This window comes from Pteropus medius, unplaced genomic scaffold, assembly GCF_902729225.1.
Source record: "Pteropus medius unplaced genomic scaffold, Ma_sr-lr_union100, whole genome shotgun sequence".
NCBI classification, from domain to species: Eukaryota; Metazoa; Chordata; class Mammalia; order Chiroptera; family Pteropodidae; genus Pteropus; species Pteropus medius.
In genome coordinates this window covers 1,484,096-1,498,899 of record NW_024355521.1, presented here as the reverse complement: position 1 = coordinate 1,498,899, position 14,804 = coordinate 1,484,096, and the positions used below count along the sequence as shown (strand labels likewise).

The following is a 14,804-nucleotide window of genomic DNA, read 5'->3' as shown; positions in this document are numbered from 1 at the left end:
GCCTACTGTTGGTGAAGGAGCCGTCCGGGATGTAGAAGGCGCCCACGGTGATGCCCACAAAGACCAGGAACTTAAAGAACCAAAACCTATGTTGGGGGTAAGGGTGGTAAGACAGATGGGAGAGCTGAATGGGGGGTAGAGGAACAGGCCAGATGCCCAGAACCCCACCCCGCAAAGATCAGCTACTGGGAGAGGTGAAGAGGGACTTTCTGATGGGTCGATGGGCACGGAAAGTCTGTCCTGGCCCTAGAAAAAGCTCCAAAGGGCAGAGGAAAGGGCCAAATAGGGGTAAGGGTAGTCACCTGGGTTCTACCCCCAGCTGTGTCACTAAACTGTGGCCTTAGGCATGTTGTTGCCCTTTCTGAGCTTTATTTCCTCATCCGAGAAATGGGAATAACGAAACAGGCTGACCTCTGCGTTGTGCCCTTCTGGCTTCCCGGGGTAGGGTCTGGAGATGTTTGGAGACAGGCATGGGATGGGGAAAACCCTGCAGGAGGATCCAGGTTGCAGGCGGGGCCCCTCCCTCACCCATTCTGGATTGCAGCCCTGGGGTCCTGGCTGCTACGCACACAGATCATGAGCAGGGTGAAGAGGAAGAAAAAGGCTGCTGTAGCAAAGCACATGCGGTAGACAGCACGGTGGCCGAGCAGGGAGCCACAGTCGATGTGGCTCTGCAGGACAACGGGGATCCCGGCCACATTCTCACACACCCAGGGCAGCTGTGGAGAGAGAGAGAGAGCAACTTAACAGCCCCACCCCACCCGGAAGCCTGGGCCTGATTCTGCCAAGGCCTGCCGGGAGGGAGGCTTTACCAATGGGGGCTGGGCCAGGACAGGAGCTGGAGCCTCCTGCCTCCATCTCCACTGCCATTCATCTCTGGGGCTGAAGTACTAGGACTGGGCCCCTTCCACCCTCCCCAAGACAGATGGTCCAGTTACATCTTGTTACTAACTGTTTATTTCCCTAGTATCATGCCCACAGCCTCAGGAATGCATGGCACCGTCTAAAGCAGGATTTCCCAAAGTGCTCTCCATCTACCACCTACACCAGAGTTCCCTGGGATTCATGAGGAAAACAGATTCTTAGGCCTCTCTCCTACAGAACTAGAGTCTCTGAGGCGGGGTCTGAGGCTGCATTTCCAGCACATTCCCCAGAGGATTCATACCTTCGCACACACTGAAATGTCACAACCACTGGCCTAAATGTCCCACTGGGTCTGCACCAGGCTATGAAACACTGAGATGAAGGGGAGAGTTAGGACCCCCAAACCAGGCTTTCCCATTAAAGAAAGGAAAGCTTGCCTGGGCCAGAGTGTTGGAGACAATAACAATTAATATGATTTTCCAAGGGGACCATAGCTTACAAGAAACAAGAATCCCCACGTGAGGCTTGAACCCTCCTCCTTACATGAAGAAACACACGTGAACGCTCCTGCCCAACTCCTCGATCAGCTGGGACGCCAAGCCTCGGCCCCCAGCAGCTGAGCCTTCACCAGAGGCCAGGGCCCGCAGGCTGCTCCCTCTACCCCACCCCCACTCCCACACTCACACCCTCGGGAAGGGATACTCACCTTGTAGAGCTGACTCTCTACTCCAGGACTCAGCATGATGATGGACACCAGCACCCCCAGGAAGAGGAAGACCGTGAAGATGAGGCGGCTGATGGTGGAGTTTTGGGTGGAGGGGCAGCAGCCACACAGGATGCAGGGGGCAGAGCCACAGAGGCAGGACGCCTGTGGGGAGGGGAGGGATGGCACCCTTACTCTCTGCCTCCTCTCCCCTTCCATGCCCAAGCACACGGCACCCACCACTTCCCCTTCCATGCCTCCAAATCCGCACCCAGCCCACCTATACCACACAAGACAAATGTGATCATACTTAATTTTCAAGCCGAAGGGGAAGGAGGAGGAAACCAAGCCTCGATGAGGCCGGGTCACACAGGGTCACACAGCCAGCAAACAACAGTACCCAGATCAAACCTGGATTTGTCTCAGGTGTTACCATGGACTTGGAGAGAGAGAGCTGGGTCACAGTTTCTTAGGGAGAAGCAGAATAGTTTTAAAAAAAAAAATTCAGAAGGCCAGCTCCATCACTGATTAGCTGTATGACCTTATATAATTCATTCAAGCTCTCTGAACCTCAGTTTTCTCTTCCATAAAACAGGAATCATAAGGGTACCTACTTCTCGCATAGCAGTGGTAAGAATGAAATAGAAGATTTAAACTATAACCTCCTCAGACTCCCTTTCCTCTTCCCTGCTCATTTTTCTCCATAGGACTTATTATCATCTGATAAGATTTGTATTTATTTACGTTTGTCTGCCTCCCATGTCTAGCATGTAAGCTCCCCCAGGGCAGGAATTTTTGTTTGTTTTGCTCACTGTGGTATTCCCAGATACTGGAACAGTGCCTGGCACATAGTAGGAGCTCAGTGACTATCTGCTGAGTGAATGTAAAGTGTTTGGGCACAGTTGAGACCTCAGGAAACAGCAAGCACATGATAAATGCCTATTGAATGATGGAATGAAGAATTGTGAATGGCTGAGATTCCCTGCTCTGGGGATGGGCCGGTTTGGGACAACAGTGAGGGATAACAGTGGCACTCTAACCCTTCCCCTGTCCAGGCTCCTCTGCCCAAGCTCCTGTAAGTCCCTTCCCTCCTTGGGGTCGGCTGAAATCATCGCCACATCATTCATAGCTGGTGTCCCGAAATGAGCCTTACCCCTCAGGGAGGCAGGTCTACAGCCCAGGCTTTGAGGAATTGGGCCCACACCCAGATATGTCTGGTAAACTGTTTATCTTTCCTGAAACAGCATCAACTTCTCACCCAAGTATTTAAGAGTCTGGAGAGCAAGAAAGACACAGGTCTCACCTCGTCGAGCTTCCAAGGGCAGCGAAAGACACTCAACAAATCATTACGCCCGTCACGGTAAATGCTAGGAAGAAAAAGTGTGTGCTGCCATGGGAGTGACTGACGGGGGCCTGGCTTAGACTGGGGCTGGCACACCGCTTTCTTGAAGGAGTGACATTGAAGCTGAGCACTGAAGAATGAGGATGCACTCTTCTGACCAAGGGGGGAAAAAGTGTTCCAGACAGAGAGGAGGTTCTGGGGTGGGCAGAAGCTGGGCGTTAGAGGAATGGTTTAAAGGTCCTCATGGCCAAAGCTTTATGCCAGGCAGTGATCGGTAAACGGCAAGGTCGGCCATGCTGGCAGGGCCTGACAGTTACGTGTAGGACCCTACTGTTCGTCCTAATAGCAAGGGGCATCCACTCAGGGGTTTGAAGCCAGGAGGGACCAAAACAGCCTCATGCTGCATGATCGGCTTTGTGGAGAACAGGCTGAAAGGGTCCCTTGCTCTTCTGAGACCCCGCACCCCTCTGGATTCATCACAAGGCACACAGCACATTCTGCTTGAGGTGTAGCTGCCTTCCCATCCCACCCCCTCACTTCTCTTCCAGACTAGAAGTGCCCCTAGAAATGTTCCTTCTCTCTCACTCACAAAACCAAGGACATGGATGCTAAACGAAATGCTTGCAGAATGAAATTCTCCCTCATGGTCCAAAGCATAAGAGTCCACCCGTCTAGCAACTTGTGGTTGCATCTTGTAGGCTCCACCCCAGGACCTGACTCCTATCCATGACAACCTTTTGGGGGTGAGCAGATAGGTAAATGCCAAAAAAAAGTGGTTTGTAAACAATACAGAGCATTCTGGTTATCAGACAGAGCAAGCTATCAGTCCCATTTTAAAGAAGAGGAAACCGAGATCAGAGAGGTTAAGAAACTTGCCAGAAGTTACACAGCAAGTAGACAGCAGTGCTGAGAATCAAATAATAATAGTGATAGCTTCCCTTGATGAAGAGTCACTCAGTCCCAGGCACTGTGATAAGCACCTTATCTACATTAAGCCTCACTGACACTATGAAGTAAGTGTGTTGTAACTTCCCATTTACAAATGGGGAAACAGACTCAGAGAGGCGACATGACCAAGGTGCCACAGCAAATCAGCTGAGGAGCTGGGATTCAGCTCAGGTCTGTGTGCACCAAGTGCCAGCTAACTCATTGATGGCAGCCTGGTTTAATTTCAAAACACACCGTTGATGAAAACAATGCCTCCGATTCCAGAGAAAACCAAGGAATACCAACAGACACTGACCTCAGGAACCATATGCCCAGTGCCCAGGGCAGGGCCCAGCTCTGACCTGTTACTGTTTCAATTTGAGATGCAAGAAAAGATGCTGCAGTCAGGGAACCTGGCTTTTCCATTCACTTGGATTCTTGGAGATCAAAATCCGGGTGTTCCTGATACTCGAAACCTCAGGATTTCCAAGGGCCTGGCCCATAGCCAGAGACACCAGGTATGGGACAGAAAAACGTACACCAGCCCTCAGCTGCTTCCAGAGCATCTCATCCTCAGGATCATTCACACATTCTGACCCAGTCCCTCCACCTCTAGGGATCTCTCTCCTACAAGAACCTCCTCCTACAGAAGGACCAGCCTGTTGGAGAAAGGGCAGACACGTGTGCACACGTACACTCAGAAGTCCATCGTGGCACTGTTCATACCAGGAAAATAATAGAGGGGAAATGAAAATAAATGCCCAGCGATACGTCATAGTACTCCCTAAGAGAGAGCTCTCTGCCGAAGAAAGCAGACGTGGAGGTAACACTTAAAAGGGCACGTGTAACTCATTATAATTAAATTATACCCCAATACAATTGATTTTACTATTTAAAAATAAACATTTTCAATTAATGAAAGAAATTAAAATAGGCACCAAACTTAGGTTTTATGAGCTTATTTGAATCTCAAGAGACTGCAAATGACCTAAATTCCCAGGGGCAGTGGTAGCCCATTTATTCAATGGATGTTATAGAGGCAGGAAAGAAGCAAGTTACTAGCTTACAGAGCAATATGAACTAATGCTTATGATGCAATGTGAAAGGCCAAGGCGGACTATAAAACTTCCTGCACTAAGATTACAACCCCCACCAAATGCACTTGGGGGAAAGGCAGCAATAGAAAAGCACCGGAACAACGCTGAGAGTGGCTGAATCATAGCACCAGCCAGGTTCTCGGAATAGAGAACTCAGAATGCAGGAAGCCCTGGGTCTGAGAGTCTTTTCGTTGCAATATTTCCTTGGCAGTCAACCGGTCCAGCTCCTCTCTATGAGGAGTTACAGGAAGGCAGCCGGCCGCCCTCTGCTGCTTGTACACCACCAATGACAAGGAGCTCACTACCTCCCAAGACAAGCTAGACAGCTCTGGAGATGTGCATGGTTTGGTGTGGAAGAAACACAGAATGGCCACAGAATGGAAGACAGATCAAGGGAGTGGAGTGCAGTATCTCTGGGAACAGGGGGAGAGAGTCAGGGGTTGTTTTCAGTAAACCAGAGAACTGACATCAAGGAAAAGTCAGATTCTCAAATTCTCATTGTGTGCTTAGCCGATAATACTTCTGACAATATTATTCTTTGAGACTGATATCATTAGGGTTGGATTGTTTTCTATCTATCTATCGATCTATCTATCTATCTATCTATCTATCTATCTATCTATCTAACCATATTATATTTCTCTATCTATTTATCTATCTAACCATATTATATTTCCTAAAATAAATTACAAGGTCCTTGAAGGCTAAAAAGAAGTTAAAATAGTAAATTTTATGTTATATCTATTTTGCCACCATTAAACAAACAAACAAAAAACTGGTCCCAGCAAGGATGAGAGGCACCTTGCAGACTTCATGAACAGCATCTCATGTGGCTAAGCCAGACTACAACTAGACAAAACACAGGAGAGAAGAGGTCAGCTTACACAACTCAAGCACACGGAATTCCTCCACGCGGTCTTGAAAACAAAGAGCCTATAGTCTTGGATCTATAGTCTTGATCTTAGACAAGTCTCTTTTCTTCTCTATGGGACACAGTTTCTTCACCCATCAAATGGGTTCCTGGGCAGGACAATAAAGTGGCTCAGAGCCCTGGCTCTACAGTCAGACAGCCCTGGGTTCCACTGGCTTCACCACTTCCTAGAATGTGGTCTAGAGCAATTTACTACTCTAGGGTGTTTATGGAGTGGCTGCTGCACGCCAGCTTCATGCTAAAGATGTTGGCATGCTCTTCTCAGTCTCATTTAATCTTTGCAACGTACTGAACAGCAGGTACCACTGTTCTCTCCACTTTACAGACAAGGAGAGAGGGGAAGGGACTGTCCACAGTCACACAGCTAAGAGGCCAAGCCAGGATCTGAGTCCAACCATTCTGACCCGAAGGCCTTTCACGCTCCCTCAAATGTTGAAGGCCCTCCCTGAATATCTGCTGATCATCCAGCTCATAATGTTGCTTGCCTGGTGATTCTCATTCCCTGTGGGTCCATCTTATTTCTCCCAGGAATCACCTTCAGCCCAGTGCTAATGCTTACAGAGAGAGCCACGATGGGCAGATGCAAACGTGTCACACTTGGAGAGGTAAAGAACTCTTCCCCACCAACCCTAAGGATGCCTGGAAACCCCCTATAAGAACTTCACCCCTATGGGTCAAATCTCCATTGAAACAGGTTGTTATTGGTATCCAGTAGCATCCACTGCATCACTTAATACTGTGTGGCTGTGGGGAAATCATCTTCCTTCTCTGATACAGTTTTCTCATCTGTGAAATGAGAATAATATTAACTGTGTCATTGGGGTCATTGTGAGGCTTAAATGAAAGGACATATGTAAAATGCTCACTACAGTGCTGGGCCTGTGCCACCACTGGACAGCTCTGAGCAGTGAGTGCTGGGCCTATAGTAAGGACACAGTAAATGATGGCTATTGTTGGTACCATTATCTATAAAATAGGATGACTATGTCACAGGGCTGAGGGGGGAACTAATGAAATGGCACGGGTGAAGGGCTCAGCACAGCACCTGGCATGCAGTAAGTGTTAAGTAAATGTTAGAGGTCAGAACCTAAAAGGGAGGCCACTGAAAGGAGGTCCTTTGTAGATATTAGATACTCAATATGTGAAACTATCAATTCTACCCTGAGCCAGCCCTGTCCCTCAGGCCCCCAGGATGTGGGGAAGGGAGGGAAGGTGTGTGAAGAGCCCTGGACTAGAAATCAGATTTTAATTCTGACTGTGCAATTCACCATCCTTTCACTGTGCAACCTTAGGCAAGTCAGCTAACCTCTCTGGGCTGCAGTTTTCTCATCTGTAAACCAAGGGTTTGGGCAGGCCTGTCAGGTGCTTTCTAGTCTCAGCCTGGTAGGATTCTATGACTCAGAGACCAGTACTTGGCTCCAGAGGAAACTCTCCACCCACCTTTCCAAGATGATAACCGGAGCTCCTATTTCCAGCACGTACTATACGCCAGTGATTGAGTAGGGCACTTTTTAATCTTCCCAAAAGCATTATGAGGAAGGCAGATGGGGAGACAGAGGCATGGGGGATTGGCAGGTCTCTCCTCAATACCTCCCACACCCAGGTCAATCCAGCCAGATGGAAGTCTGGTCAATTCTTGAAGTTTTCCCTCCCCCACCAGGAAGCAAATGCTTCCTGGCCAGAGACCCAGCCCAAACCTGATTTCATTGGGGAGAGATCTCAGGAACAACCATGATCCTCACTGCGCGCACACACACACACACACACACACACACACACACACACACACTTCTGCAGACGAATGGAGACCAGGGGACAAAGACTGTCCAGGGACCCCTTCACCAGCCTTTCTGTATGAATGATATCATTCTCGGAAAATAAGCTGTAACAAAAGTAATATCTGGATCCCCCAGCACACCCCTCACCCCCATCTAACACACACACACACACACACACACGCCACGCACACACAGACATAAAGAAAAATGAGTCCTACAAGATTCAGCAACCCAACAGACTCCCTCACTCTCACTCCTCTTTGTTGTGTGGGAGGACCCGGGGAGAAACTGCCCTGAATGAACCTCAAGTTTAATGGGGGAAGGGGAGGGCCTCTGGCTGAGGTCTGGCTGAGCTCTTCCCCTATTCTGGCTAAAACAGAAGCTGGCTTCCCCCGAGTCCCTGAGCCCGGGGACCAGGTGCTTTCTTGCGCCCACCCCCACCCCCGGAACCTTTTTTAATTCTTCCAACCCAGAGTTGGGTCCACGAGGTGGTGGCAACACGCATGGACCTCACTGAAGTGCGTCTTAGAAAGGCAGACAGGGGCTTCCTCCCTACTCCCCATTTCAGCTCTGGGGCATAGAGGGGAAGGGTCTGGGGCTCCTTGGAGAAGTGCCCAGGAGTTAGCCTGAGCCAGACTGAATGAGGCAGAGACAAGGATGCAGAGAGACAGATAGAATGAACGAGCGGACAGACGGGCAGACACCGAACTGTAGCAACAGACAATGACGGAGAATCCACGGAAGGACAAAGGTAGACAAGCAAACGGACAGAGACAGATGTCAGACAAATACAAATGGACTAACTGAGGCAGACAGACAGGAACAGAGTGACGGACAGATCGACAGAGGGACAGAGAGGGGCCCACGGCAGAGAGGGGCAGAGGCCAAGCACGCTACACAAAGAGTCAGAGCGTCCGGCAGAGAGAAAGGCGCACCGCGAGAACCGCTCCAAGTTGGACGAGGTGGGGCCGCAGCGCCCACCCACAACCGAGGCTCTGGGCCTCAGTCTCCCCAATTCCCGGGAGGGGCCCCCGCCGAGTGCACTCCCCTCCCCCGCCCCGGCGCGCCCCAACCCCTCCCCCGCAGTAACCTGAGCCCAGGACAGCAGCTGTCCCCGGCGCCAGAGGGCGCGGGCTGGGGGTGGGGGGTTCCGAGTGACAGGGGGACCAAGGAGCGAGGAGCGGGGTGCGGGCCCAGAAAGACAAATTCGGAGGAAGGAAAAAGAAGAAACTAGAGGAAGAAGACAGGACAAAAGTGAGCAGGCGGCGAGCAGCAGGCGCCGGAGTGGGGACTCACGCAGCTGAGCAGAGAGCAGGCGCCCAGGCAGGCCCCCATGGCGGCAGCGGCGCCGGCTCCCGGCGCGGGGCGCGGCAGAGGGGTGCGGGCCGCGGGATCCTGTCGCGCTCTGGTCGGGTTCTGGGCGCCCCGGCCTGGCCCCGCCCCTGGGCCCGCTGGCCCCGCCCCGGCCCCGCCCCACCTGCCAAAGCCTTCCGCTGCTGGCTGCTTTCCGGTGGCGCTGGGTGCCTCCCGGGACTCACCTGGGGCAGGTGCGCTGGGCGGGACCCGTGGCGGAAGTGGGTGGAGCGAGGATTCCCATGGCTGCGCGAGCCGCGCAACTAACTGTACCCGACTCCAGCCAGGGCTCGGGTCCTGGTTCCATGTGAGGATTTGGAAATACCGAGACCTGGGTTCTAGTCCCGACGAGGCCACAGTGCGATCTCACAACACTGTCCCTCTGCAGGGGTCAGAAGCCAAGAGGTGGTCACCCCTGACTCCTCGACGCTTGGCGCAGAGCCTCTGCCCAATACATAGATGTTAAAAGATGAATGATCCGATAAAGAAATCTGAATCTCAGTTTCCTTATCTGTAAAGTAAGGATACTTACCTCATAGGGCTGTTACAACACATAGTAGGTGCTTGACAAACGTGAACTCCCTGAGCTCCCTGTCGTCCCTGTTTCATGTAAGACCCCAGCATTGCACTCTTTCAGTTGTCCTCCCCTCCATCCACCTGTTTCTCAAGCTCTCCTGACTTCTGTCTTGGACCACATGCTCCCCAGAGCCACCTTGTTCGGTGGCTCATCCCTCTCCAGGATGCCCAAACCCTGGCCCCCAGCTAAGGATGTCAGAAAGGGTGTGTGGGTCACATTCCTGGCAGACGGTCCAGTCCTTCCCCGGGGAGGTGGGAGAAAGCCAGAAGTGGGTTCTGTAATTACTCAAGGTTCATCCTCATGCTCCTCACTCAACCCTAGACAGAAAAATGTTAGGGAAGAAAATCTAGAAGCCTCACAGCTGCTCCCAGGGCTAAACATCTGGGGCTGAAGATCTGACCTGACTACATCCTCCGGTGATTCGCAGGACGCCAGGCTTAGCCATTAATTAAGCCAGGACTGTTCCATAAACACTCACTATACTTTCCCTCCTCCACACTTTTGCCCACATGATGTCCTCCCATTTGAAAGTCCTTGTCCTCTTCATCCCCCTTTCTGTCCTTTGAAGCCATATCTACTCAGTGAAGAGAAACGCCACCCTCACTCCCAAACCTCTACCCGGCACCATTAGGAATTAACGTCCTCCAACTTCCCCGTGTTTCTACAACATGGGCCTCCATGATGGTCTTACAAAGCTCGAGCAGGTACCAAACTCCTTCACCTACAATGGTCTCATTCAAGCCCCACAATAATCTTAGAAGTAGATTTATTCCTCACCTCACCCCAATTTACAGATGAGGAAACTGAGGCTTAAAGAAATAGAGTGGCATGCGTATATGTTAACTGAGCACTGACTAAACGCTTGCTGTGATTATGTGGTTGTTATTGTTGCTCCAGGCCACACAGCTCAGAGGAGCAGAGCTTAGAATACCACCCAACCTGGCCTTGATTGCAAACCCAAGGCCTGTCCCCGACATCTCACTGCCTCTCTTAGAAATAAAAGGTGACAATATCCAGTCCTCTTCTTTTTCTGTTCAATAATTCGTGCAGTCCTTCCATAGTCTGAGGCCCTTAGGAGACTTTGAGCCACCCAGGGATTGTCTGACTCATCTCTGGCTGCCCCTTCCCCTGCCATGGGCACAGCACAGGGCCTGACGCTAAGGCAGTAAATGCTTGCTGAATGAATGAATGTCTGAACTTTTACCACAAGCCCAGTCTCCTCACTCTGCCGTGACTGATCCAAAAACAGCACAGACACAGTCCTCTTTCACCCAGCAGTCCTCTGTGCCTGGAATGCCGCCAAGCAGTCCGAAATGAGCCTTTCTCATAGCCTCCTGCCCCAGGGTCAGCTTCTTTTGACACTTCTGCATGAAGCGCTAAATTTTTAGTCCCCCAACCCCTCCCTTTCCTATGAGCTAGTCCAATAGAAAGTGCCCAAGACCAAGCAGAGGAACATCTAAGACTCTTGTTCTGTCACAGCCGCTTCTCCTCTCTGTATCTCCATCTTTTCCCATGAAATAGGGGTGGTTATCCTGCTTAACCTCACGGAGCTGTCATGAGCACTGAGAAAGCATTCTAAGAAATAGGCAGTTATCTGAAAGGAGTGAGGGACTAATTGTACTGCAAGTGTAAAGAGATAGTCCCCTCTGGTTTTAGATTAAAGTTGCCATTGTCCTGACCTCATCTCACCCAAAACTGAGATGTGCTGGGCTCTCACATCCCCTCATGTCACTCTACATAGAAGCCAACCAACCCCACTGCAGATACTCACTGTGTGGCCTTGTACCGGTAACTCATCCTCTTTCAGCCTCATGCTTCTCATCTGTAAAATGGACATAACTGTTTTTGCTCCAGGTATCCCAGGGCACTACTGTGGAGATGAAATGAGGTTGTAGATAAAGAAGTTTTATTTTCCTGTGTCCTGACCAACCCATCAGCTTTTCACTCAGCCTTGAAACTCCTGCATGGGCCCAGAATCACTGTCTCTCACACCTCCAAAGGCAAGATCAAGGTCAGTAGCTATGTGTTCTTGGCAAGTCACCCAAACTCTCTGAGCCTCACTGAGGGTTGGGATTCAGGACCGTCACAGCTCTTCCAACCATGCATTGCCATGTAAACTATGTCCATATAGAGCTACATGCAGAGGTCACTTGGTCCAATCCCCTGTGTCCATCACTCAGCCCAGACAGATGCTTAGCTCTCCAGGTCCCAAAGGAAGCAGGTTCTAGATTCTTGGGGTACTCATTCCAGGGGTTCTTTAGTCTGTCCTCATTGGACTTAGTTTTCAAATCTGCAACATAGGAACAATCCCCCAGCTCAAACCCCCAGTGGCCCCCAATACCCCCAGTCCATCCTTGCCCCATCTCTTCTTACCATCTTCCCGTCCATGGGAGCTCAGATGTACTCTGGCTTTGAGCCTCCTGCCCCCTGGGCCTCGCTCTCTGCACTGGCCTCCACTTCCCACTGCGGATGCATTTACAGAGCAGGGCTGAAACTATCCTTTATGAATATGCATGTAGGATAATGAGGGCTTGGGATTAGGGAGCGTCAGGGAGAGGCATGCACAAAGGCACCATCCACCTGCTCTCCCCATACATAGCCCCCGCACCAATCTGCCCTTCCTCCCAAAGAGTACATGGGAGTTTGGGTTAAAGGCTGAAAAAAACAACTATGATAATATCCACAGCAACCATTTGTAAGTGCTTACAGCATGCCAGGCACCCTACTAAGAGTATCTCCTGTAAGATGCCTTTAAGGTAGGAACTGTTTTCTCCATTTAACAGTTAAGAAAACTGATACTCCAAGAAATAACTCACACATAAATCACATGTGGAATGTGCACAATGATTACGTGCCGAGTGAGGATGGAACCCAGGTTTTGATGGACTCCAGAGCCAGTACTCTGAAACCCTGCCACCCAGATGCACAGGGCCTAGCCAGGAGCCCTGAGCACATGATCATGGGTGCCACATCTGGACCTCACACTCCAGCAGATGAACTCGCTGTGGTCTTAGATGACCAAGGCTTTGGGAAAGGACCGAGGTCCTGGAATTGACTCCATTGGGAGAGTCTGGAGACGGCAGACAGGTATGTGCACACATAGTGCATGTTCATCCATGTGAAGATACATGTCTGATACAGGTGCGAGCATAGATGCATACACAGTGTGTGTTTGCGTGTGCATGGATGTAAGCGTGTGTGACGGAGGTGCCCCTGACGTTGCCCAGTGTGTGCACCTTTGTGCTGCTTTTGTTCCTTCTGCAACCAAATTTAGAGAGGATCTGCTGTCCTGCCATGTGCCCGGTGCTGGGGATGCAATGGGAACAAGGCCACACAGTCCCTGCCCTCCTGGAGCAACGGTCTGGTGGGCTTTGTACCCATATGCGGTGACGCTCTGGAAGGAGTCTTTGTGGGAGGTTTTCTATATGGGATGTGACTAGGGAGCGAGAGAGAAGACTGTGGTGAAGGGGAGAAAGATAAGCCATACCGGGTGGAATGCTGCAGGGGAGCCCCTGACACTTGCCAGAAATGAGGGGTGCAAAGTAAGCCAGGACCTGGCAGGGGTTCCACGGGGGTCACAGGCCTGAGGACTCTAAAAGGACTCTGGATTCTTCCCTCACAGACTTCAAGGGTCTGCCATGAATGCACATGTGGGCACTGTGCGTGCATGTGTGTAACTTCATCTGTGTGCACGGATGATTAGGTGTGGTGTTTGCATATGTGGATACATGTGGATTTATGTGTGGAGTGGACACGTGTGAAATGGGGGACATGGGTAAGTCATATGCATTGTGTGCACATGGGAGTTTTACACGTAGGTGTGTGTGTGAATAATGTGTGTGCAACAGGGCCTGTTGTGGGGAGGAGAGAAGACAGTGTCATTCGGCCCAGGCGTCACATTCATAAGCCTCACAAATGCGTCAAAAAATGATATGGATTCGGAGAGATTGATGGATGGAAGGAAAGAAGGGTGGATAGAGGGATGAATATGTGATAAAGCAAATATTACAAAATGTTCATTGTAGATTCCGGGTGGTAATGTTTTGGTGTCCACTGTACAATTCTTTCAACCTTTCTGAGTGCTTGAAATTTTTCATAGTAAAACATTAAGAAACAACATAAACTTAAAGGGCAACGGCTGGATGTCTAGTCCCAATGAATCATGCCCAAGATGGAAAGAACAGGAAGCTCATCCTGCAATTTTAAACTGATATCTCGTTGCCACTTCACCACACTGTGAACTCACGATTTTATAATTCCTATACTTATCTTGCGAATCTCTTCAATTACATTGCTTTGGGTTTGTAAGTGTGAGTGTTTCTTTGTGTGTGTTAAAGATGTTAACTTGTTAAATTAAAACATGTAAAACATTCCACAATTGTGATATTTCTTCATTCTTAACTTACGGGAGTCTAAAACAACAACTGGCTTAGACCTCATTTAGCCTCTGAGAGTCCCTGCTGTGTGAGGTATGCATGTGGGCTTGCACATACATGCACATGTAGGGACGTGAGCACACATGAGTGGGTGAGGCTGACACCCATTGAAAGTCCACCCCAGAAGCTCAGCCTCCTCCAAGCTATGAGGCCAGCACAGTTCCTGGAGTTGAGGGGATGTTTTGGGGCTGAGGACATGCAGCTGCCAGCCCCAAGAACTCTGTCATCAGAGGCTTGGACACGCTCAGGCCAAGCGGCGTCCCCGAGCCAACAGCGGGAATGTGGGTGGTTGAAACTGGGTTGTGACCCAGAGGAGAGAAGGCAGAGTGTCCAGGGCCCTCTGGTGCCCTGCGGCTCCTCCCTTCCTACCCGTACATGCACTTCCTCCTGTCGGCCGTTCCTCTTCCCCTACCCAGTGCCCATAGACCCAAGCCGCCAGCATCCCTTCACTGTACAGATGGGGAAGCTGAGGCCAAGAGAGAATAGAGCTGCCCAAGCCACACAGCAAGTCAGCAGCCGAATCAGAACCGAGATCCAGCCTGGGTTCTATTCTCTGTCCCCACTGCCTGCCATCTCTGCATCTCCCTCCTCCAGTCACTGCAGGAGGCGGTCCAAGCCCAGCAGACCCAGCCGGTGAGGCCCCAGAGTCCCCTCCTGCCCGCGAGGGTCACAAACAGGATCCAGAAAGCCATGTGGGCATCAGAAACAGCACATGGCAGGGAGGCAGGACCTGGCTTCTAACCCCAGCTCTCCCATGGATCCCGTCAGAAAAACCCTGGACAACTCCCTGTCCCCC

The 14,804-nt window shown here is 50.8% G+C and overlaps 1 protein-coding gene across 1 annotated transcript; it reads right to left on the bottom strand.

Annotated features, from left to right (window-relative positions):
• Positions 1-6: 6 nt before the first annotated feature.
• On the bottom strand, positions 7-9,078 carry LOC120599596 (serine incorporator 2-like; the record flags this gene model as incomplete). The annotated part of the gene is made up of 4 exons (XM_039858662.1): positions 8,939-9,078; positions 1,571-1,732; positions 529-719; positions 7-86 (listed from the first exon to the last, which is right to left on the bottom strand). Coding segments are annotated over exons 1-4 (472 nt in total), but the record flags the coding sequence as incomplete, so codon positions are not given.
• Positions 9,079-14,804: the final 5,726 nt, after the last annotated feature.